We start from the raw sequence: 23027 nt of genomic DNA, 5'->3' as shown, positions 1-23027 counted from the left end.
GTAACAGATTTCACTGAGAGATGTTGCTCGCTTGTTGATTTACTCACCTGCAGATGGGCATTTGGGCCCCTTCCAGTGTGTGTGTGTGGTGTTATGATAAGCCGTCGGGACTATTTGTGAGCAGGTCTTTGTGCAGCTCTGTACCTCCCGGGGCGCACCTGTCCCACTGAAAACGCCTGTCCCTCCACAGCACTTACGATCTCGGGACACTGCACAACTGGCTTTATGCTCTACTGGGTATTGGCTTTCTTCTCCCTGCTCTCCATGACAGATGCTGTTTGGCAAAAATGGACACAGTGTCTCCCACAGCACATGCTTTTCATAGTGCGGTAGGTCACAGGAGCCTTGCACCTTAGTTTCTTGGAAACCCATCTGAGGGAGCCCTGAACCGCCTCACAGGAAGTCTGAGCGCCACGCTGGGGGCTCAAATGGGCCCCAGCTGTGGGTCCCTGCTGCACCCAGACATCTTGCCAAGCCATCTTGGTCTCTAGCAGAACTCTGTGAGGGGGGCCCCACAGATCCATGTGGAATCCAAGAACCATCTAGCCGCGCCCTGCCAAATCGGGTACTCAAGATCATGAGACGCAAGAACACCGGTGGTTGTTTCACACCAGACATTTGGGGACTTTTGTTATGCAGCAACGGTAACCGGCACACTCTTCTGGAAGAGAAGCACAACAAACGATGGTCCTTTGTCCCCTGCTCACTGATACAGTCCAAGGGCCAAAAACAATGCAAATAGGAGGAACCCGATTGGTATCTGCTGAATGAGTGAGTGGGGTTTTTACTAAGATCTTAGTCGCACTAAAAGGACAAGTACTGACCACAGATTAATTCCAGTGCAGCAGTGAGGAGTCTGTGTCAGGCGCGGGACATCGGGTCCAAATCCTGGGACTTCCATGCTGTGTGACCCACTTGGGGAGCCTCCGTCTCCCCAGCTGTACAGCCAGGTGAACTCACATGTCTGGTGGCGGTGTGTGACATGCAGAGACGCTCCATGGATAGAGCTGTTGCAGGCCCGACTCTGGGAGGCATCCAGCAAGATCAGCTCAGGCTGCACAAGGTCATGCAGTGTGTGGGTCCTCCACGCCCACCCATGTCCCTCTGGCCCTGACCAACAGTCATTAGGGCAGCAGCCACAGGTCCCTGTCGGTGGCCTGGCCAGCCTCCGGGGTCTGGGCACATGTCACGTGCCACCTGTGTCCATGGTCACCGGGGGCCACAGCTCATGCTTGCTGAGCTGGGTTGCTACCACCCTACCCCCGGGGCCGAGTCTGAAATGACCAAGGCCTGGGCTCCTGCCAAGTGCTCCTCCCAGCATGAGGGCCAGTGTGGCTTTCATTTTCCTGCCGCAGTCACAGGGCCAAGTTATGACCCCATCGTGGAAGGCTGACAGGAGGAGCTAAACAGGGACAGAGGCTGCAGCTCCCAGGAAGGCCAGGTAGGAGTCTCGGCCAGGCCTTTCAAAGGTGGATGGAGGGCCTGGCTTCTCTCTAACCGAGCTCTGCTCCCTTCTCATCAGCTGGACCAACGCTTCCCCGTGCTGGGGAGGACTGGGGGTTAATAAAGGCAGAGGTTCAAGGTAGGCAGCCTTTGCTTGCACTAAAACACAATCTGTGCTGTAGACGTAGGGTGTGAGGGAGTTTGAGTTCGCTGAACCACAAAGGGGGAAGGTACCGGCTGGGCAGGGCCGAAGAAAAGCTGCTGGATCACACGGCTGGAAGACCAGCCCTGCAGCTCTCCTCCACAGGGACGACGTCCAGGGCGAAGACTGGGAATGAACCACCAAGTGCTGGCACGCCAAGGCCTCTGCCCGCAGTGCACGCCGTGTCCAGACACACTCCTGGTCTTGTTCTTCCCGCCTCCTTGCTCTGATGATCCCAAAGATCCGGGTTAAAGAAGCATCCGAAGAACAGAGAACAGACTCAGAGGGAGCAGAGTACCGGCTCCAAAGCCTCCTAGTAAGGGGCCTCAGAGAAAGTCCTTAACCTCTCATTCTCATTCTGTAGCCGGGGAAACTGAGGCCAGCAACACCAGCCATCCAGCAAGGTTGTTGGGAGGATCGGTGGCTTGGGCAGCAAGCAGCTAAGAGCGTGCCCGAGACATTCCAAGTACCAACACACGCTGGCTGCAGGGAAGCAGAACTCAAAAGTGATCCGGGATGTGCTCACACCTCAGTCATCCCAACTACAACATGGGTGCAATTCCCCCAGCCCCTAACAGAGTGAGGGTCTGGTAAAAGTTCCCAAAACAAATCTGTTACGTGTGTGAGCTCCAGAGGAGGTCTGAGTGTTTTCAGCAAAGCAATCTTCCAGTCTTCACAAGAGAGGAAGATTCCCGTTGTCAAAATCTTACCACATCGCGGGTTCCCCTACGAACCTAATGGGGCCTCAAGTGCTAAGGCAGAAGCTGGAAGGGGTGTGGGGAGGAGCCCGCAGAGGACTCCAGCCCGAGCAAACAGGCGGGAGGGGGTGTGACTGGAACGGGACAGCACAGCCCTTCACACCTGCAGATGGGCAAGGGCTCTGAGAAACCCCAGAGAGGAGTGAGGAGGGCATCAGATCACTACCTCGGGTACAGAAATAGGCCTGGTCTCACGCGTATGTGGGACGTGAGGAGGCTAAATTCACAGATGATTTGAAATGGTGGCTACCGGAGTTTGGGGGGAGCAGGGGCCAGGAAGATCGACAGGTACAAGAGGGAGAGGCTGACTGACCGGCAGGCACAATGTCCTAGTTAGACAGCAGGACCGACTTCCAGGGCTCTATGGCCCAGCAGGGCGACCACAGTTGACAGACAAGGCTTGTGTATTTAAAAGTAACCACAAGAGAGGATTCTGAATGTTTCTGCCAAGAAGCAGTGATGTAAGTTCAAGGTGATGGAAGGATGGGCTATTTACCCTGATTTGCTGGTTACGCAGTGTATACATCTACCCTTTTGACGTGGACAATTACTATGTTTCAGCCAAAAATTTAAAAACTGGAAAAAAAAAAAAACCCTTTCATCTAAAAACAAAAGGGGCAAAGTGTACTGCGGTATGTAGATTGTCAGTTAAAAGAACCAGATTCTAGGGCAGGCTCTAAAAAGGGGTGCATGTAAAATGATCTCTCCCCAGGAGGAGCCTACAGCTGGCCTTGCAGAGCCCCCACCCACAGGATGCTTGGTCACATGCTTCCCTCTGGCCAATGAGACATCAGCAAACGCGATGAAGAGATGCCTTTAAAAGCACTGTGCAATGTAACTGAAGATGTTAAGGATCTTAAATGTGGAAACGAGGTACACAGGTACTCGATACAACCTCTGCAGCTTTGCTATAAAAAGCTACTCTAAAATTAAATGATGATGACTGGTATTTTTAAAAAGTACTTGCACATTAGGACTGGGCCCTTTTTAGGAATCCAGCCACAGTGTGAAGCAGCAAGGGCCCCACGGCAGCTAGCAGGTGCGACAGAAAAGGACGCTTGTCAACTGGATCACATCCGGGGCCTAAGGACCCTCCACGGGGGTTCTGTGAACAATACCTACAAGAGCTGATGGTGCATTAGGATCTGCAGAATTACAAGTCATTTTCTGGAAGCTTGCACTGAGCTCTGGGATCTACCAGCTCTGAGTCTTGCACATGAAGGCTGTGGGACAGAGGACAGGCTCTGCATGGGTCCCCACAGCAGCCCCTAGGGCCACTAGACTGGCTCTGGGGACCCAGAAAACAGCGGCAGCTTCACAGGAGGAATCGCTGAAGAGGAACCCACAGATTTAGCCCAGGGCAGAACGCTGCACAGAAAAACAGGTCTTTGATGGACGGAATGAAACACAGAACAGAGCGAGGATGTGGGAAAGAAACCGGAAACATCAAGTAGCTTTTCAAACCCATACCGTGCTGCTGCGGGTGTAAGACAGCAAAAGCAGGTGCAGCTGTCCCAGTGCGGAGACACATCCTTCTATTCGAAAGCACTTGGGCCACCTCCTACCACCCCGTCTGCAGGTCTAATCACCTCTACAGGCAGCCTGAGCCTGGTGTACCTGGCCACCTGCAGGGACCTAAGCACTCCGGTCCCCACCCCAACCCCACGGGGCGCAGGGCCCGTAACCTAGGGTTACCTGCAAGCAGGAATGTCTGTGCACGACACTCATTCTCAGGCCCGTGGCCGTACTGAAAACACAGTGCAACCTGACACCAGTCGACCAACTTGAGTCAAGAATGTCCAAGTTCCTAGGATACCCTTAGCAGCCCTGTCCCCCAGGCACGGGCCTGGACATCTCTGCACCACAGATGGAGAACAGGGCCAGCTCAGGGAGGCGCTCAGTGAATGTCTGGTGAACGAGCAAATGAAATAATAGTCTGGTTCCTTCCAGTAAGCGGTAAGGTCCTTACTCCTTCCACTGTGAGAGGAAACTCAGGGTCTCTGTTCACCTGCTGTTGCTGTAGCGGTCGGGTAGTTCCAGGCCACGATACAGCATCTGGAGTGGGGCCTCTTGTGGCAGGGGGTACCCCACGGAGAGGGTGCTAGCATGCTTCTCCTTCTGTATCCTGGCACCCACCCCCTCACAGGGTCCCTAAAGCTCACCTTCCCTTTGTCACCCCTCAAAGGCACCACCTCCAAACTCCCTAGCACATGAATCTAGGGACTGAGCCCCAGCATAATAACCTTCGGGACACATTTGGACCACAGCACCAGGCACTGGTTTTCCCTCCACACTCTGTGCATGTCTGCACTGTGTGGCCAAGCTGGGTCACCCCTCTGTGGGTGCTATTCTCTGGGGGGAGACAGATGACCCCCATATGTGCTAAGTCCTTAGACCCACCCATCCCAGGGAGGAGAGGCTGCCTTATTCCTGCCATCATAAGTGACCACAAATATTGAGGCTAAAAGAACACAAACTTACTATCTTGCAGTTCTAGGGATCAGAAGTCCAAGATAGCTGGTGGCTGCCCGCTGTCCCTGGCCAGTGGCCCCTTCCTCTGTCCTCAGAGCCAGGATGGCAGGCTCAGGCTGATGTTAACCTCTCCTCAGATCACTTTTTCAGTTTTAGTTTTCCAGTACGGGGATTGAACCTAGTTCTGTCCTGAACTATACGCTCAGCCCCAAGGGTACTGGGATGACCGGTGGGTGCCTCCACTTTTCAGGGTCCCTGTGATGGGGGCACTGGGCCTGCCAGGTAATCCAGGCTAATCTCTCACCTCAAAGGCCACTGACTGGTGACCTGGATTCACTTTTGCCAGTCGCTCACAAGCTCAGGAACCGAGATGTAGACATCTTGGGTGAGGAGGTGTTTTTCTGCTGTATCATAGACCTTGAGCACCCCCGGGAGGAAGCTGGTCCAAAGGTGTCCTAGAGGAAGGACATGTTGGAGTCTAAGTAGGACTCAGGGAAAGTCTGGACTTCAGAGGGCTCAGGGAGAAGGAAGCCCAGAGAAAAAGACCAGAAGGGACAGGCAGAAGTGGAAACTGGGCACAGCTGGGACCACATGGAAACAACCACATTCACGTGCACGGCTCTCCTGGTCTCTGCTCCAGCCTCTCCCGGAGGCGGGGACCCACCCCACCCTGGCCAACGGCCCCTGAGAGCTGTCGGTCACACCCGGCCGTGAGTGTGCATCTCTGACACACTCTCCACCGCCTGGCTGTTACGGGGATAACACGGAGTTCAAGTCCCACAGCGTGTGGCATGCAAGAGGTGTTCAAAAATGGGAAGTGTGAGGAAAATTATCCTCATAAGAAGACTGTGATGTTATCTGCCTTTCTTTTTTGTTGTTTTTTAAAAAAAATCCCTGTGCATATTATCTTATCGTTGGCGCAAAAGCAATGGTGGGTAAAACGCTGACATCAGAAGAATTCACGGAGGCATCAGTAACGACTGCGTCTTTTGCATTACGCTTTCTTTCACCGATTTATAAAACCCACAGTTTTGCTTCAGAGTCTTTGATGGGGCTACAGGTGTGGCTGAGTGGTAGTGTGTGTGCTCAGCACATGCAAAGCTTGGCTCAATCCTTAGCACTTAAGAGAAAAAGGGTGTGGCCGATGAAGTAGTGAAAACGACCAGTTTTATTAAAGTTTGGCCCCACACCGCACGTCTCCTAATCAGATGGGAGGCACATTTGTGGCCTTCTGCCCACAAAGGGTCAGCGGCTGTCTCCAAGAGAAACACCTGTGTCGGTCTGAGGGGCGAGCTACACCACTGCTTTTGGAAAGCCCACTTGTGCCTGAAAGAACGACTTGCCCAGCAGCCTGGTGTCTGAAACCCAGTGAACTACGCTCACAAACAAGCTACAGGGACCCCTTACTGGTAGGAAAACAATGGGCAGTATTTGCTGCAAGTGGCAAAAGTTGGGCGTTCAAGCCAAACAATCTGAATCCTGGTAGCCGTGATCTGCCTCCGTGGCTTTAAAAGCTTCTCTGAACTGTTCTGATGACATCAGAGGCGATGCTGACACACGGACTGGACGACACTGTGTGAGGAAACGCGCTGATCAGCGTGTGATGTTTAGAGAATCACTCTCCGGCCGGGGATGTAGCTCAGTGCTGCCGCCGCCCGCCTCGCAAGTGCAAGGTCCTGAGTTCTATCCCCAGTACCAACAAGTAAATAAATAAGTTCATACATACAGACAGACATACGTACAAAGAATTACTCTCTGTCCAACACGCAAATGGAATCGATGGGGCAGAGAGCCAAGGCTTCTCTGGCTAAGGTTTTGGATCCCACATTACAATGAGCTTTTAAGAGAATCCCGCACTGAGTTCTAGCACAGCACCAGAAGAGAGTATCCACAATTACGTGATAAGGCAATTATTCCACGCCTCTGTTTTCCAACCACATATCTGCGGCGCCCAACTTTACATTAAACGATAAACCACGACAGGCTGCGCGATCAGAGGGGGCAGCAGGCTAATCCGAGCCAGGCATCAAGCAATTTTCGCACAACTATTGTTTTTTTTTAAAGCTGCTCTTTACTCAAGTCTTTTTGTTTGAGAAAACAGTTACTTTTAATTCAAAAATAATTTTATTGGCCGGGGATTTAGCTCAGTGGTGACGCTGCTTGCCTCGTAAGCTCAAGGTCCTCAGTTTGATCCCCGGTATTAAAAAAAAAAAATTTATCTATGCTGGCATATAGTGGGTTTATTACAGCTATTTAAAAATAAATTAGTAAAGGTTTAGACTTTTTTCACTTTTAATTTCTGGAAAGGTCAGTAGCAACAGATTTAAACCACAGAGACTAAAACTCTAGGGGGTCTTCCATTTCAGAAGCATGTAAAGCGGTTTTCAGGCCAAAAAGTTTGAGAAATCCTGCCTTAAGGAAACGAACAGGGTTACCTTTGCTGTCCTGTCCTATAATGGCAAAAAGAAAGAGATGGAGAAACAGTACAAATGACTCAAATGTCCACTAACAGGGAAACGATTACATAAATTACAGAACCTCCATTTGGCAGAACATTACACAGTCATTAAAATTATGTTTTCCAGGAATATTTATTTGTTGTGGGAAAATGCTCAGCACATTCAACACGCTGTTAGGAGATTAGCAAAGGGAAGAGGCCAATTTTCATTGCCGTCATTTCTGCGAGGCAAGCCGTGACTGCGAGGCTTGAGCGCCCCACAGACGGCCCGCGCGGGACCAGGGCCACTTCCACACTCACAGAGGCTCAGCTCTTCCTCAGCCGCAGGGCTTTTGTTTCTAAGCTCAGCACCCAAACTCCTTAAGCAGACAGCCCCGAGCGCCCGCCTAAGGGAACAAAGGAGGGATCTGAGCCCCCGCCTCCCCGCCGCCATTCTCTGCACCGCTTTGAGGCTGGCACCGTGGACTGGACTCCAGGTGTCTGCTCCTAATCCTCTCCATTTTCCCAGCACAGGGGCACTGGCTGTTCACGCGCTGCCCAGCATCTGCCGTCAACTCCGCTTGTGTGTCTGTCTTCACGGTCCTCATTATGGCATCAAAATCCCTCCTCGAGCCCCAGCCTCCTCCTGCCCACATCTGTCTGCAACTTCCACACCCTGTGCTGCGCTTGCGAGGAAGCGTCTCACATACGGCTCTGGGGAAGTCCAGCAGGAGGTGTGGTGGCTGGGGTGCCCACTTTGATGCCCTGCGGGGACGCCGCTGCCCCGAGCGGGGATGAACTCAGGGCGTGTCACAGGTCTGGGCTGCCTCCAACCGGGTACGACGGACAGATCCAAGGAGGCTGCCCGGCCCTGCCCAGCTGATCGTCACTCAGAACTGGGCACGGAGCCAAGCAGTTTATATCTCATTTAATCTTCACAGACCATGAAGCTGCTACTATTATTGGCTCCAATCATAAGCAACACAGCTATTATTATCCTCAGCAAAGGAACTACGTGTGATTCGGGGAGGCTGAGTAATCTATCAAAGGTCACACAGCTAGAAAATAGGAGAGCAGGGCTTGGAGTCTGGGGCTGACGACTCTGGAGCCTGCCGTCCTCAAGACTGAACCGGTGGCCTTGTCTGCCCCATCCAGGCCAACACCATTCCCAGTGACACGCAGAGGTGCAGTGGTAAAGTGTCTGACTGCTGCTAATTAGCTCCGAGACCCTGGCCAAGTTACTTGACCCTCACACATCTCAGTGTGTGACCGCTGGGTTAGGAGCTCCTAGCAGGACTGGAGCCTAAGAGAGATAACATATTTAGTGTACTCATCGAGCTGTCCCCAAATCCTTGCTGCCCGTATTGTGACTCCTACAAAGAGGGCACCTCGTGGGGCAGATCGGTAGATGGGACGTCGTCTGTCCCAGAGGTGGAGAGCAATGCCTGTCTGGCAGCACTCAGCGTGTTTAAAAACAGATTTGCACGCGGCAGATTCATCCACACGTGCTGGAAAAAAGCATATAAAAGCCTCTAGAAATAAAAAGTTCATGAGTTTTAAATAACTTTTGGTCCAGTACACTATTGTAAGTGTTGTTTTATTAGTAGCCTAATTTATAAGGCACTGTGCACAGCAGAACACGCGGGAGAGTCTGGCACCGTCTGCGGTTTGAGGCATGTGCAGAATGCCCTGGGAGTACCCCAAACGCAGAAGCGGGGGCTGCAGGGGACAGGACACACTTCAGGGCAGGCTCCCCCTTCACACACATAGCCCCCCTCTTCAGTTCACGGCTCCTCTCGGAAGCCATCCCTGACCCATCACTCTGGTCCAGAAGGTTAAATCTGTAGAAGCTGATGAGGTCTGAGGAGCTGGGGAGGGACAGGACAGGAGCCCGGGCCCAGGAACCTCTTCCTCCCAGGTCCATAGGACACTGGAATTCGGATCCCAGCCAGGCACGGGGAAGGCAGGTCTGTCCCTGGAACAGGTCTAGGAAAGGAAGCTGAGACAGAGTTTGGCTACTCACTGCGCCAGTCCCAGCTCCACAGGAAGACTGCAGCCTGGGCTGGCCGCATCTCTCTCGGGAAAGTCCCCGGCGGGGCTCCCGGCCCAGAGGGGAAAGAGGCTGTGAAGCCCGGAAGCTGACACTGAAGGGAGCTTCCAGGGGGCTGGAAAAGCACCCCTACGGGTGAGAGGAACGCCGAGCACACCGGGCCCACACCTCTCGGACCGGAAACAAAACCCCAACAGAAAGGAGGGTCCGCCTGCCTTTGGGAGCAACACGTATCGCTGAGAAGGGTCCTCATCAAGCATGCCGAGGGCTCTGGATGGGCTCACCCCGAATGATGACACCCCCAACTCCTGGGGGGGGTGGGGGGGTGCTGCACACGCAATGGCCAGCGACGGGCCACTTCTGGGGGAGCCTGCTGTGCCAGACAGAGCTGACTCACCGCCGGCAGTGCACCCCGTGCACCCCGCATCCCAGGTGCAGCCCCAGGAGGCGCGGCCACAGCTGCAAACAGCGGCAAGGCAGGGCTGCGGTCAAGCTCCTGCCGAGGGAACATCAGGGCCTGGGTATCTCACAGACCAAGCAGGGCAAGACACCCACCACTCTGAAGTGTGCTCTGGGTGGTTAGGGCAGAATCGGATTCTTTAAGCCAAAATTCTGGGCTCTCTTTAAGAGCATGACAGCGAACCTAACAAACCGGCTTTGGCATCACGGATGAAATTTCAGAGTAGCAATTGTAAATGCTAAGCAGAGAGCAGGTTGCAAAGTTTCGTTGCTTTGTTTTCTGTTTTTTCTTCAGGAGAAGCAAAGACATTCAGAGGCTCGGGAGAACCAACGCACACCTTAAAGGCCCTTTTCTCCCCAGATGGTTTGTACCCATGTTCTCCAAGCACAGTGCCAGTTGGGGGGTTAGACAACGGCTTCTGGCCCTTCTCAAAGAACCCCAAGGCTTCCCTGAACCCCAGAATGTGAGTGGAGAGAGGGAGACACAGCCATGAGGGCTGTGGGGACCCGAGCAGCAATTCCACTATTCACTGGTTTCCTCCCTTCCTAAAGCAATTTCTGCTCACACAGTGGTCATGGGTCCATGGCCCGACTCGTTGAGAGGCCATCTGGGCCCTCGAAACTCATCACTGTCCAACTCCGCCCCCAGGCCCAGGTCTGGATGCCACACAGCCCAGCGGAAAGCGGTGCAGGACCAAGCGATGTGGCCCACCTGTTCCCAGGGGTCCACCATGCACCAGAGAGCAGCGTGGGACATAAACACTTCTCCAGCCCAGAACCAGCCCGTGCACAAGGCACCACGAAGAGGGGCACTGAGAGTACAGGAGACGGGCACCCCCAGTGGCCACAGGAGCACCCTGGGCCACAAAGACACCAGCCCACCGTCCCCGCTGGGGGGAAGCAGCCGTGAGCAGCCACAATGGACATCGTCCGAGAAACGCAGGATCCCCACAGCAGAGCCAGGTGCGGCGGGAGTCCCGGCGGGAGCAGCGCGCGTCACTCACCCTGCAAGGCCTCTCTGGCTCTGGACAGCTCCTGCTCCTTCTGTGCCAGCTGCACCCTGAGCTCAGTGGCTGAGAGGACCTCGGAGGCCTTGCCGCCCTGTGACTCCTCCAGGTCCTTGGCCAGCATCTCCTTCATCTGCCGGAGAAGGTGCACTTCCTCCTGGAGCCAGGACACTTCTTCCCGCAGGAGCACTAGGGGAGAAGGGCACAGGGTTAGTGGATGCCGCTCGCCAGCTCGACCTGGGGCTAGTGTTGTCCCGCGGCCGGCAGCGCACCACGCTTGGTGAGCACTATTTCATTTGCGGCCTGAAAGCTGAGTGAGGTACGGTCACACCTCTTTCCAGACCAGGATGTTGAGGCGTGGAGAGATTTAGCATCAGCAGGAGGCCCCACAACCCGATGAAGTGCGGCCAGGTTCAGAGGTCCTGTTCTACGCGGGCAACAGTGCTGGAGCCACACTCGCCACGGAGCACCCAGCCCACGGGGCTCCCCAGCTCGCTGCCCTGCACGAGATAGGCATGGCACCACGGCACAGGCACGTGGTCTGGCCCTGCATCCAGCAGGTCCCCAGGGATGAGCCCAGGGACGGTGTGGTGTCTTCTCAGGCTCTGGGGCATGCCCCAGACAGGGCCCATGCACTGGGGACACCGACAGACCCCGAGCAGCGTGGGGTCTGTTCAATCCTCAGCCGAACTGCTAGACGGGAGGTCTGCTTTAGGGCCTGCCCTGCCCTCAAGCCATGGCCAGCCCTGGTGGGCACCGAGCTCCGGACCCAGAGCAGGTGTCCAGAAGGCAGGAGAGACATCCAGGCTGCCTTGAAGTGCCACCAGCAAAATGCACAGGAGGGCTGCCTGTGCTCGGAGCACTAGGCCCCCCTCTTGAGGAAGGGGAAGGGAACAGCATGAGCAAAGGCTAGGAGGCTAGAAAAACAGAGGGCTCTGAGCCACCAGTACCTGGAGATGCAGTGAGAAGGAGCAAGAGGGTAGCCTGAGGGGTCAGATTATAAAAGGTCTTAGCCCTGGGCTCACCCCAGAGCTCTCACTCTCGCTTGTCATCTCCAGCAGTACTCAAGGTTCTGGAACTTTCCACCCTACATCAACACACTCCAGTTGCCCATCCTGCTGGGTTTTCCTCTGCTCCCACTCGACTGTCACGGAGGAGCTGTTCACAACCAAGTGCCTATGGCTGCTAACGTGTGTGCATGTGGGTACCCTCACCAAGCAGGCAGAAGACAGGTATGGTTTTCATTTTTGTTTGCCTCCCTTTGTGCAGGGGACTGACTTCTAGGCTCCCTCACACCACCTCAGGAAGTGGCCAGTCATTTACTGTCATCTACAGAGAAGGCAGCGATGCTGGTCAGGGCTGACTTGTGACCCTGTGCGGGTCCCGTGCCATTCACAGCATCTGCAGTGTCCTCGTGTCCGGGGGAGACACAGAGCTGAGGCTGGGCCAGGGCCCTTGCAGGCATTTGTGCTCCTTGAGCGCCTCCCCAACAGCCTCTCTGAATGGAGATTTTGCTGCTCTCACGGGCCCTGAACAATCACTCGGGAGCTGGGGCGGCAGCACACAAGTGTGGCACCTGCAGCAGCGGGGCCTTAGGGGACTGGGCTGGAAAAACAACTCTGAGGAAAGCAGAGCAGCTCGCTCGCCGCTTACCCAGCACACCTGCCCCAGGTGAGTGTGGAAGTCAGGTGTCGTGGACGAACAGGACCACAGGTACAGCGGGCCTGAGCCAGACCGAAGCCCCGGGGGCCATGTGAACCTGTCCCCTCCCCAGCCTCACCTGTGAACCACGGGAGACCGGAACAAGGAAGGTGGGGGTGGGGCTTGATGGGGAGCACTAGCCTAGCAGGAAGCAGGTACCAGGTACTCCCCAAAACCTCAAGAGACATGAGCATAAGGTGTGAAAACGTGCCTAGCACACTCATGCTGTGTGGGCGCCAGCAACGTCCACAGCTTGTCCTCCCCTCAGTACAAACCACTTTCCTCAGAAACAACAACATGAGTTGGAAGGCTTGGATTCTGTCTCAGAGGGCCACTCCCTTGCTACGTGAGGGTGGACAAGTCCCTGTCCCTCGCTGGGTCTTTGAAGCACCGGTACGCAGCAGGCCCAGGCCCTGGTGACAGCTGCACTGCGCACCACAGTGGCCACCAGGATGGGTAATCAGTGCACACACAGCGCCGTGGCAAAGGCTCGGGACCTCGCAGCACGCCCCGCATGACATCCTCGTGGTCAGCATGGTCCACACAACATGAGACGGAGCAAGAAGAAAGGGTATTTGTTAGGCAGCATGGGCTCTGAGGGCAGGAGAGCTGCAGGGGAAAGAGCTGCCCTCTCCAGAGCAACCGTCCTGGCCCGTGCCCAAGGACAGAGCACCGACAGTGATTGTGTACCTTTCTGCGGATGCCAGGCAACCACCATCGTGCCTGGTCCCGGGGCGGGGCAGGAAGAGGTAGAAAAGCAGGCCAAAAAAAGCCCCAGACTCAGCAGTTTTCTGGTCCCCCGGGAAGCTGCTCTCACAAACACCAACCATGCTGCCCCAGGGCAACCTGTCCAGCAGGCAGGCCGGGGGACCGGCCATACTCGGTGGCAACAGGGGCTGGGAAAGACTGACCTTTTTTTTTTTGGTACCGGGGATGGAACTCTGGTCCTTGCACTTGCAAGTCAGACCACCGAACTGCTGAGCTAAATCCCCGGCCTAAGACTGACCTTTCTGTAGCTCAACTTTTTTAGTGCACCAAAGCTGAGTCTTGCTTTCGAAAGTGTGAGTTCCCAGCCTCCCTTGGAGTTACCCATGTGACCCAGTTCTGCCCAATGAGGTGTAGAGAAAACTCCCTGAGGAAAAACAGCTTTGCCCCGTCAGCCCCTTTTATCTTGAGAAGCAGACTTACTGGCTGTAGAAGTAGCAGCCACCTAGTAACACGGAGGGTGTCCGTAGGACCTCTAAGGTTCTCGGTGAGTTACAGGAATATAAGTCCAGCCTCCTCAAACCAAGGTCTAAATAACAGTACAATCACTAAATGTTATAACAATTCCACCTTTGCTAATATTACCTGAGCTCACACTGTTTTTTACATGTCTTCACGTCTTCACTAGACTGATTCTCCAAATAACCCTAAGAGGATGTTCCTATACTTATGACCCGGAATACTTTTTTACATGTCTTCACTAGACTGATTCTCCAAATAACCCTAAGAGGATGTTCCTATACTTATGACCCGGAATTTACACACGAGGAGTTGGAGGCACAGGAGTTAAACGAGTGGATCGAGGTCACAGAGCTGAGCCAGAGCTGGGCATGAAGGCACAAGCGTATGATCCCAGCTACTCAGGAGGCTGAGGCAGGAGAATCACAAGTTCAAGGTCAGCCTGGGCAACTTAGCGAGATCCTACCTCAAAATAAAGAGGACTGGGGATGTAGCTAAGTGGTAGAGCACTTGCCTGGCAAGTGGAAGGCCTGGGTTCAATCCCTAGTACTGTTTAAAAAAAAAAAGCAGAGCCAGGGTTTGAACTCTGGGTGGTCCAGCCCCTCACCCTGGGTCTCGACTCCGACACAAGAGCCGCAGGACAGCTCACATTCTGAGAAGAGCACTGATCACGACAGCAGCGTCCCCGTGCAGTACATGGCGGATCTTCTCGCGTGACAGAGCACGATACAGGGCGATACGGGGGTTTCCAGAGCCAGCGGAGCTGAGTCCCAGCCAGGCCTGCTTTGGTGGCCAGCGTGGGTGGGAGGAGCCCCAAGCTGAACTCCCGGGCAGGTGGGGCTCTGGTTTCCGCCCTCCCCCAGGCTCAGGATCCCTACAGCTTGAAGGCAGGGGTTGCGCTCTGTCCGGAGACATTGGCTCACAGCTTCAGGCTCTGGCCCGGGGAGCCACGGGTGGGGCGTGGGGCGGATGGTCTGGAGTGTGCCGTGGGGCGGCCCGGCCCTTCCACTTGCTAGCTGGTCTGACCCGTGCACCTGTAACCTCTGGCCTCGCAGCTGAAAATGAAGCCAAGCCGGTCTCTCGAGCCTGCGGTAAACTATTAAACAAAGCAGTTGTCTAAATGGAAATAACTGCAAAGGTTGAAGGTTCTAAATGGGGTCACGGGTGCCTCACCAGGGTCCTCACGATGATGAAGGGCAGCCTCTACCTTCCTCCAAGGGCTGGCCACAGCTCCCACAACCTAAGGTGGCCGTGACCTCAATCACCACAGGTCCAGAGGCTGGGGCGCCCCCACCCCAGAAGGCTGTGGTAGGGGGCAGGGCATGCAGCCTGAGTCACTAAGTCTGGTGGGGAGGAGAGAGCAGGGGGCTGAGTGGAGGCCAGGCGGAGGTGAGGTCCCGAGTCTGGGCTGGGAGTGACCGTCCCTGGCTGCCTATCGTGGGTGGACACCTTGACAGACAGCCAAAACTCCCTGATCCCAGACCACAGACTGAAGACCTCTGCCTTTATGATGTGTCAATTATACCTCAAAGCAAACAAAATCTAAACAAAGAGATGAAGTATTTCGCATTTTCCATTAAAGACTCATCTTTACAGGCTTCCCACTAAAACAAATCCAGGGACAGGGCCAACCTGCCTGCGTTCCCTGCCAGCTCTTGGAGCGCACTTTGGTCTGAGCCCTGCTGACCCTGGATGGTGACGTGAGGAGGTGCTGCACATCCACACGTCCAGGAGATGCTGGGGCAGTCACCTGAGCTAACTACACACCGTGGGAATAAGTCAAATGCCCAGAGAACAATCCCACGCGCAACACAGCCAGGAGAGGTCACTTCTGGGTGCTGCAGCCCACCACTGTCCCGTTACTACCTCAGAGCCCACGGTGCTGGCCCTTCCGAGCACCTGGCAGCCATCACTGGGTGACAGGCTTTGTCTCGCTGAGTCCCCACACTGACCCCGTGCAGGGATGTGGGATCCCACTTGACACGCGAGACGCTGGAGAGGCACAGGTCGAAGCTGCCCACCCAGACTGGTGCCACCCAGCTGGCCTTGTTCCCACCGGGCTTGAGCCACTGCTGCCCAAGCGGTGGCCTTCGTACATCAGGAGGATGCTGGTTCCAAAGACACTAAAGAATAGGGAGCTACCCCCTGAGGGACAAAGTCTCAAGACGGACACAGGACTCGGAGCCCAGGCTCCTCAAACTAAACAGTAACAGGAGCGAGGTGACAACGCACCCAGTGACGCCTGAACACAGGGCAGGTAGGGAGTCCTGAAAACAACCAGAGAAGGGCCCAGGGCTAGGGGTCTTTGCCAGTGGACCAGGGCATCCTGTTCTGCCTTCTCCAGCGGCAGTGAGTGGCAGGGAGCAGGGGCATCTTGGCTGTCCCCGAACACACATCCACTGCCTTCATCGGGGACAGCAGTGACACTTTCTGGGTCCCTAGTGCACAACGGGGCAGGTGTATTAATTCTCGATCCTCACAAGATACCTAGGGAAACTCATCTTACAAACAAACCCAGGTGGTACAGTGACCCTGCAGTCCAGCCCAGGCATCAGTAACCACAGAGTCACTTACGTGCCTCTCCTGCGGGAGTGGCAGCTGCCAGCTGTCCTCAGGGCAGGCGAAGCCGCGTGCTCACTCCCGAGGCCAGAGCTACACAGAGAAGCCTTGAAGGCCTTTAGAAAGGCACCGCTGTGGGCATCCTTTCTGGGTGCCCAGGGGGGCTGGAGTCCTAGGCCTCGACTGCAGCTGCCCAGGACATACAGGGAGCACCCCTGTGCGCTGGGACAGAAAGATGGGGACCGCCGTCTCAGAAAAGCCAGCCCCAAGGCACACCGCACGAGTGGCCACCCCTCCCCCTCTCCCCCTGCCCGGTCCCAGTGTGAGGAGCGGCCCCCATCTCCCCCGGGCTGGCTCTCCTGTCCCCCAAGGCCCTGCCCGTGGAGACAGGGCCTTTCAGATCAGAAACCGGTCCTAGCAGCAGGCAGGTGAGAACAGGGACCATGGCTTGCAGATTTCTGTGTTCTCAGAGTCTTTGTCACATGATCAGACACTTGCAGCCTTGAGGATGATGGAAAGCAATACACAAACCCCACAAAGGAGGGGCCTCTCAAAAAGTACCCGCCTGCCCCTGAATAATGTCCTGCCCACGGCTGCCCCAGGTCCTGTGGTCACCCTTGCACAGGTCTGGAGGCCTGGGCATTGCAGGGATCCCAGTAATGCTGCCTTTGTTTTTTTCTCACATTTCACATCTTTGTTTTTCCTTTGGGCTTTGTTTAATCCTTTTCCCTGCAGAGGGTGCTGGGCCTGTGACAAAGCTTTTGGACAGATCCTCCTTGGGGTCCTCCTTCTAGGCTAAGCTTTCCCCTCGGCTGTGCCCATCTTGGAGCAGGGCCCTCAGAGGCAGAGATACGTGTTAGTCCCTGGGAAGTGGAGAGATCTAAAACCTCCCTCCAGCAGTCCTGGACCCCAGGATGGGTGGCACAGAATGTGGGGACTGCTGGAGGCCTGGGTGGGTCGCTTCCACGGCCAGAGCCGCACACAACTCCGGCAGCTGATGTTAGCGCCAGGAAGCACGCGAACTTCCAAACACACCATCAGGTTGGGTTGAAAGCGACAGTCCCCTGCCTGCCACCAGAGTCCTTCATGGACAGCCACAGCAATGACAGCTGGCTCAGTCCCAGAGCTGGGCCAGGGCCCTTGGTGGCTTCGAGGGGTCTTCTCCTGTCTGCTTGCTCACAAGCAGGAGGTGGGCAGCGGGAGGGCCAGCTGCCTCTTCCAACAGTCAAGGGGGACCAGAAGCAGCGAGCCAAAGCTGAGTCATGGCAAGTCTGGGAGGCTGGCGGGCACACTTGTCAAGCTGAACCACAAAGCCACCACTACTGCTGAGAGGCTACTCACCCACCTTTTCTATCCAAAGTTTCTATCCAAAGCTTCTCATCATCCACCAGACCTCGGATGGGCACCAGGTGCATCTGTCCAGCTGACATCTATGCCCCTTTCTTTTCGACAGGAGATTTCCATTTTCCCGCCCCCCACCGCCAGCAGCATCTGTATTTCAGTAATGGAAATGTGACTCAGTGTGACCAATCAGAGCACCAAATCACTCTGGCCATTGTGATTGGCTCAGAGAAAGCACATGACATAAGCCAGTCCAATCCGAGAGAATCTCTGGGCCAGATCCAGCTGCTCTCTCCAGTGGGGGGGCCTCAAACTAAGAGTATGGGGTATGGGGCTGTGGGCAGCCATCTTGCCACAACGACAGCAGCAAGCACCAACTGTTTCCTGTACCTCGATTCCAGCTTCTCTCCAGCAGCAGGGACCAGTCCACCTCTTCCCTAGCCTAAACCCTGGGTGGCACAAATCTTTTAGGTTCTTTGAAGCTGTTCCCAGACTATTCCTGCCCAAACTGGCCTCTTTCCTCTTTTCTCATCTGCCAGGTCTTTGAGCCGCACAGTTGCTGGGGACCAGCTGAAGGTCGTGGTCTGGCTTGGCTGCTAACTACGTGCCTGTCGCTGAGCCTGGGCTGCTGTTATCTCCCACCAACTGCATATAGAAGAGCTTATGCTCTGGCCTCCTTGCAGAGATGGAGGCTGGGACAGGTGGGCTGGCCATTCAGGGTCAGAGAGCTGGTCCAGGGGGCACAGCTGAACCCCAACTCAGAGTTCAGCCCGACTCCAAAGCTCATGTACACAAATAAACCAGGACCAGGCTCCCAGCCCGCCATACCAGGCGGCATATCTTTTCCCCAGTGAAACACCGGGTCAAAGAATTTGAATATAGAGTGACAAGTGAGGCTTTGAGCTTCTGATGATATATCTGTTGGCCAAGGCAAGGCGGCCCAGCCTTGCCTCTGGCGATGACCTCCCCACCAAGAAGGCAGACTCCTAAGGGAGGTCCCCACAGAGGCATGGCAGCCAGCGCTGGCCCTTCCGACTTCCTTCCCCACCCTACCAACGCAAAACCTTCACTCTTAGCCTTCCCCCGACTTCCCCGCTCTCCAGGAAGAAAAAAATGACAAAATACACAAAAACCTTCAGAAGGTTAAACGGGTTCCACCCGCAAGTGGCGACACAGCTCTTCCCTGGGCTGAGCGTGAAGCTCCCTGAAAACAGGGAGGAAAAGCCTCGCAGCTGCCGGGAGGGCGCTGTCCTCTCTTGCTTTCCCACCGGGTCTGTTTCCTCCTCCATCCAGTGAACCCACAAAATGCTGGAAGCTGCCAGCCCCACTTGCTGGAGAGCAGTCTGCCTCCAGAGCAACCTTCCCAAGAAGACGAGGGGAAAGAGCCGGATGGCCCTGTGCCAACCGCCAAACTGTCCACACCCTAGAAACAGGCTTAGATCGAGCCGTGTAGCCATCAGCTGGGGGTAAAGGCCTCAGCACCCAGAGGGCAGCTCCGGGCCCAGAGACGCCAACGATTATGCGCAGAGAAGACGGTAGCCAGGGCCAGGTGATGCTGTCACACTGAGGTGAGGCTGAAGTTCTGCATCTTACAGCAAGTGGACTGGGGCTTTCCGAGGAATTTAAACCAAGTCCAGACTGGACTAAACAAGTGGTGCAGCGCAGGGCTCACTGCCTCATTGGGAGCAGGGAACCACGGGTTCCTGCCATCATAGGGCCTCTGTGTTCCTCTGTGTCGTCTCAGGTACAAGCAGGGCTCTGAAACCAGCCCCCGGTTCAAATCCCGACTCTGCCCTTCACTGGCAGGTTACAGACAACTTCTCCGCCTCCCAAGGCGCCGTGATGTCACGTGATCGGCAGCTCCGGAAAGGGGCGTGGCCGGGCTGCAGTGCTCAGGGGATGCAGCGGCTGCGGCTCCACCTAAGCCCACCTGACCCCACCGGCCCGCAGCGAGCGGAGGGGGAGGCACATCTCGCGCCGCAGCTGCCCAAGTCCTCCCAAGCTGCAGCAGACTGCCCCAAGGTGGGGGCTCGCCAGCGCGGCAGGCACCCACAGACCCATGTAGCTCACTCGTTACCCTCCAGCCCAGCGGAGCAGCTGCTCCAGGAAGACATAAAATATGCTCTGAATACTTTAAATGTTTTGCTTATGAAAACTGGCAGGGCCGCCTCTCTAAGTTGTTTAGCAATAGAGTCACCACTAACAAGCTCAGTTTGAGCTTCTCACTGCGGGCCAGGCAGGTTGGGAGGGCAGCGGAGGGGCCCGGGCTTCCTGAAGGCGCCATTTGGAGTTTTTCAGAGGGGCACCGGGATCACATCCTCGGGTCGCGATGTGAAACTGGATCCTCTGTGCAAGCCAAGCCCCAAGCCAGTTGGGGCAGAAGGGAGGGCGCTTCCGGCCTGGGCCTTTTTCCCACACTGCAGGGCGCCCTGTTTTGCAGCCAATCGAGTTAACTGAAAAGTTACCTTGGGCTGAGAAAGCACAGGCCTGGGAGGGGGACTGGCTACAGGCCTTGGGGACTTTAGCAACTCGTACTCTTTAAAAGGCAGTCAACCCAAGGCCAGTGACACAGGAAGACTGGGGTAGGGCAGGGATGGAGCCCAGCAGGACGGAGACCAGTGCCCAGCCTGCCACCTCCTGTGGCCCAACCTCCCGACACGCAGACCTGTGGGCCGTGTGACCTCCAAGGACTTCCGTCTGTCTGAAGGACTGAGGAGACCCCCGATTCCACAGTGGCTCAGCCATCTCCGGAGGCCTCGGCAGTCCTGGCTTTTGAGAGCTTCGAAGTGGGAAGCCAGCTGGGCCCCCACCAACAGCTCCAGGCAGCCACAACCTCCAGGACGCGAAGTGACAGAGCTGACCAGAAAACACCCCAACCACACAGGCAGTGTAGGCCACGGAGCAGCCGTTATGGTGAAGACACAGAAAAATGTGGGGGTTCGAGGCAGGGAGCGGAAGTGAGGTGGGGAGTCAGGCCTGAGGGGGGCAGCACTTCTTCCCCACAGACTGTGACCCCGCAAAGAGCTGGGTGTGACGTGTGGTTCCAGGTACCTCCCTGAGTCAGTGGTAAGAAGCAGGGCCTGGAGAGGGGCCTGCCACGCACCCTGGGGGCCTTAACCAAGTCACCTTCCCTCTTGCTGCCTCCACTGCTTCATCTGTAAATGGGGCGGGGGGCACCTTTCCTACAGGGCTGTCATGAGGTCTGAATGAACATTCTCATCCAGCCTTAGCGGTGCACACCTGTAATCCTAGCCCTCAGGAGGCTGAAGCAGGAGGATCATCACAAGTCTAAGGTCAGCTTAGGCTACGTGGTGAGTTCGAGACCAGCCTGAACTGTTTAGTGAGACCCTGTCTTGACAAACAAAGAACAAGAAAAATAAGTGAACATTCTGGAACACGCTGAGTACTATATACAAATGCAGAGTTCGGTTATTTTCCCTCCTACTCCTCCCTTGAAAGCCACCGACTTTCGGTTCTAAGACCAGCTCCTGCCTGGCAGCACTCTCCCCAGGTCCACCAGGGACTTCTGGAATCTTCCGTCCAGGCCCACACATGCATCATTCGGAGTGAGGATCCCAGCAGTCGACTCCAGCCCACGCCCTGGAACCCCCTGGCCTTCTCTGCCTGACCCCCAGCTCCCTCCAGTTTACGGACTGAGGGCGGCTGGGATCCCCACCAAACTGCCTCCCTGCCCATCTGGCTCCCCCCACAATCCAAAGGTGAGAGGCTGCCTCCAGGCTGTGGCTGCCTCCCAGGAGAGCAGAGGGAAAAACTGATTGGAAATGTAAATGGGAAGAACCCAGGGCTCTGCCCCTTCTTCTCACACAGCCAGCGCCAGTTCAGCAGGACTCAAGACCCGGCCCTCTGGTCCCAGGGGCAAGAGGCAAGAAAACGAGGCTGGGCAGAATCCCTTGCCAGCACAGACAAGTGAATACCCTGTCCCGAACAGCGACCTTCAGGGTCCCCTGGAGCGGGGCTGGCAAGGGCCAGGTGCTGTGTACTCAGCCTCCCCCGGGGGCGGCCACAACTCCCCATGCTCCAAGAAGGGACAGCCGCCGAGGTTCAAGACCAGGCTGAAGCCCCTGGCACCCTTCCTGGCCCAGTGCGCCCTGGAAAGCCCACGCCAACGGGGTGGGTGGGGAGTGACTCCCAAATGAGCACCAGGTGGAAGGCAGGCGGCTGCAGGGTCTGCTTGAATAAAGGAGAGCTCGGCCGGAACTCGACTCGGCTGACTTGGTCTCTGCACGTTTTGTCGTCGTGCTTCCTCGAAAATTCTGCGTCCTTCTCTTTCCTCTCCCACTCCTCGGACTTCAAGGCCTGTTTATCCCCAGGGCGTCTCACAGCCCAGGCCAGGGGCCCCTCTCTCCACACAGAACTAAGGGGTGCGGGATGCAAGATACACACACACCTCGGAGCACCGATGGCAAAACAGAGGCCGACCAGGCAACTGAAAGGAGCGAGCAGCCTGGGAAGGGGCAGGCGTTCCCGCTGCATCTGATCGGAGACCACAGAAAGCCCTGTATGGGGGCGCGCGGCCCGTCTCCCTGGCCCTGCAGGTGATCTCCACCCAGGCCGGCGAGGACACGGACTCCAGCGCCGAAAAGCCCGCCGCCGCAGACCAGGAAAGCTCTGGTATTCTCCACCCCGATGCCCAGAAAGACGAAGCCAGGAGGAAGCCGGGCGCTCCTTGGGGAGAGCAGGAAACACAGATTTCAGCAAAGACCACAGCCAGTTTTAGTTTAACATCCATCCGTCCGGCCCTTGTGAAAATTAACCCAGGAAACCCTCCTTGTTACTGCTCGCCGGAAAAACCTACAAATCTCCTCCTAAGTTAGCTTTTTCTCTACATGTACATCTGCAAAAAGTGAATTTTGCCAAAGTCGGCGACAAGAACCCAGACCCTTCGATCCCGATGGGCTGGGCCTAGAAGGCAAGTGGCTGATTCGAGTCCAGCATCCCCAGGCAGGGAAACCGGATCTTGTCTTCAGTTGGTGAGCGGTGGATGCATTGTTTTCCCTCCACCACCCCGTCCTCTTTCTGTCATTTCTCGGCACAGGCAGATGTTCACCAGACACTCTTGCCAAGAGGCCGGCACTGTTTCCTGGGCTGTGTCCCCAAAAGCAGGAGGACTGAAAGTCTTGGGGTTCCTTTGGACTAGGGGCAGGGGGTGTAGATGCTACAGGAAAAGGAGAGCAACACCGTCTCATGTAGCCCAAGCTGCAGCCCTGCTCGCCTACCCTAAGGTCACCCGTAGTCCTGCCTCTCTCTAGCCTGCTCCCAGGACGGCCCTTGCTGAGTCCTCTTAAACAGACTCCAGGACAGCCTGGAGTGCTCTCCCCTTGGATGTGTAAAAGAAGACACCTCCAGCAGCTCT

General features: G+C 55.9%; 1 protein-coding gene across 3 annotated transcripts in view; it reads right to left on the bottom strand.

The window, feature by feature from the left end:
* The window catches only part of Kazn (kazrin, periplakin interacting protein), a 93244-nt gene extending 75518 nt beyond the window's left edge, over positions 1–17726 (bottom strand). Inside the window, exons 1-2 of one of the 3 annotated variants that reach the window (XM_010610615.2) lie at positions 17658–17726; positions 10826–11017 (exon numbers count right to left, since the gene is read on the bottom strand). In XM_010610615.2, the coding sequence (XP_010608917.1) occupies positions 10826–10961 (136 nt within the window). In that variant the 5' untranslated portion in view covers positions 10962–11017; positions 17658–17726. Of the gene's footprint in view, positions 1–10825; positions 11018–17657 lie in introns of those variants that run through there. The other 2 variants (XM_033767219.1, XM_010610614.1) reach the window with 2 other exon arrangements.
* Positions 17727–23027: the final 5301 nt, after the last annotated feature.

The sequence above is a fragment of the Fukomys damarensis genome, unplaced genomic scaffold (genome assembly GCF_012274545.1).
Source record: "Fukomys damarensis isolate Sample0158 unplaced genomic scaffold, DMR_v1.0_HiC HiC_scaffold_23, whole genome shotgun sequence".
NCBI classification, from domain to species: domain Eukaryota; kingdom Metazoa; phylum Chordata; class Mammalia; order Rodentia; family Bathyergidae; genus Fukomys; species Fukomys damarensis.
This window is presented reverse-complemented; position numbering and strand designations above follow the sequence as displayed.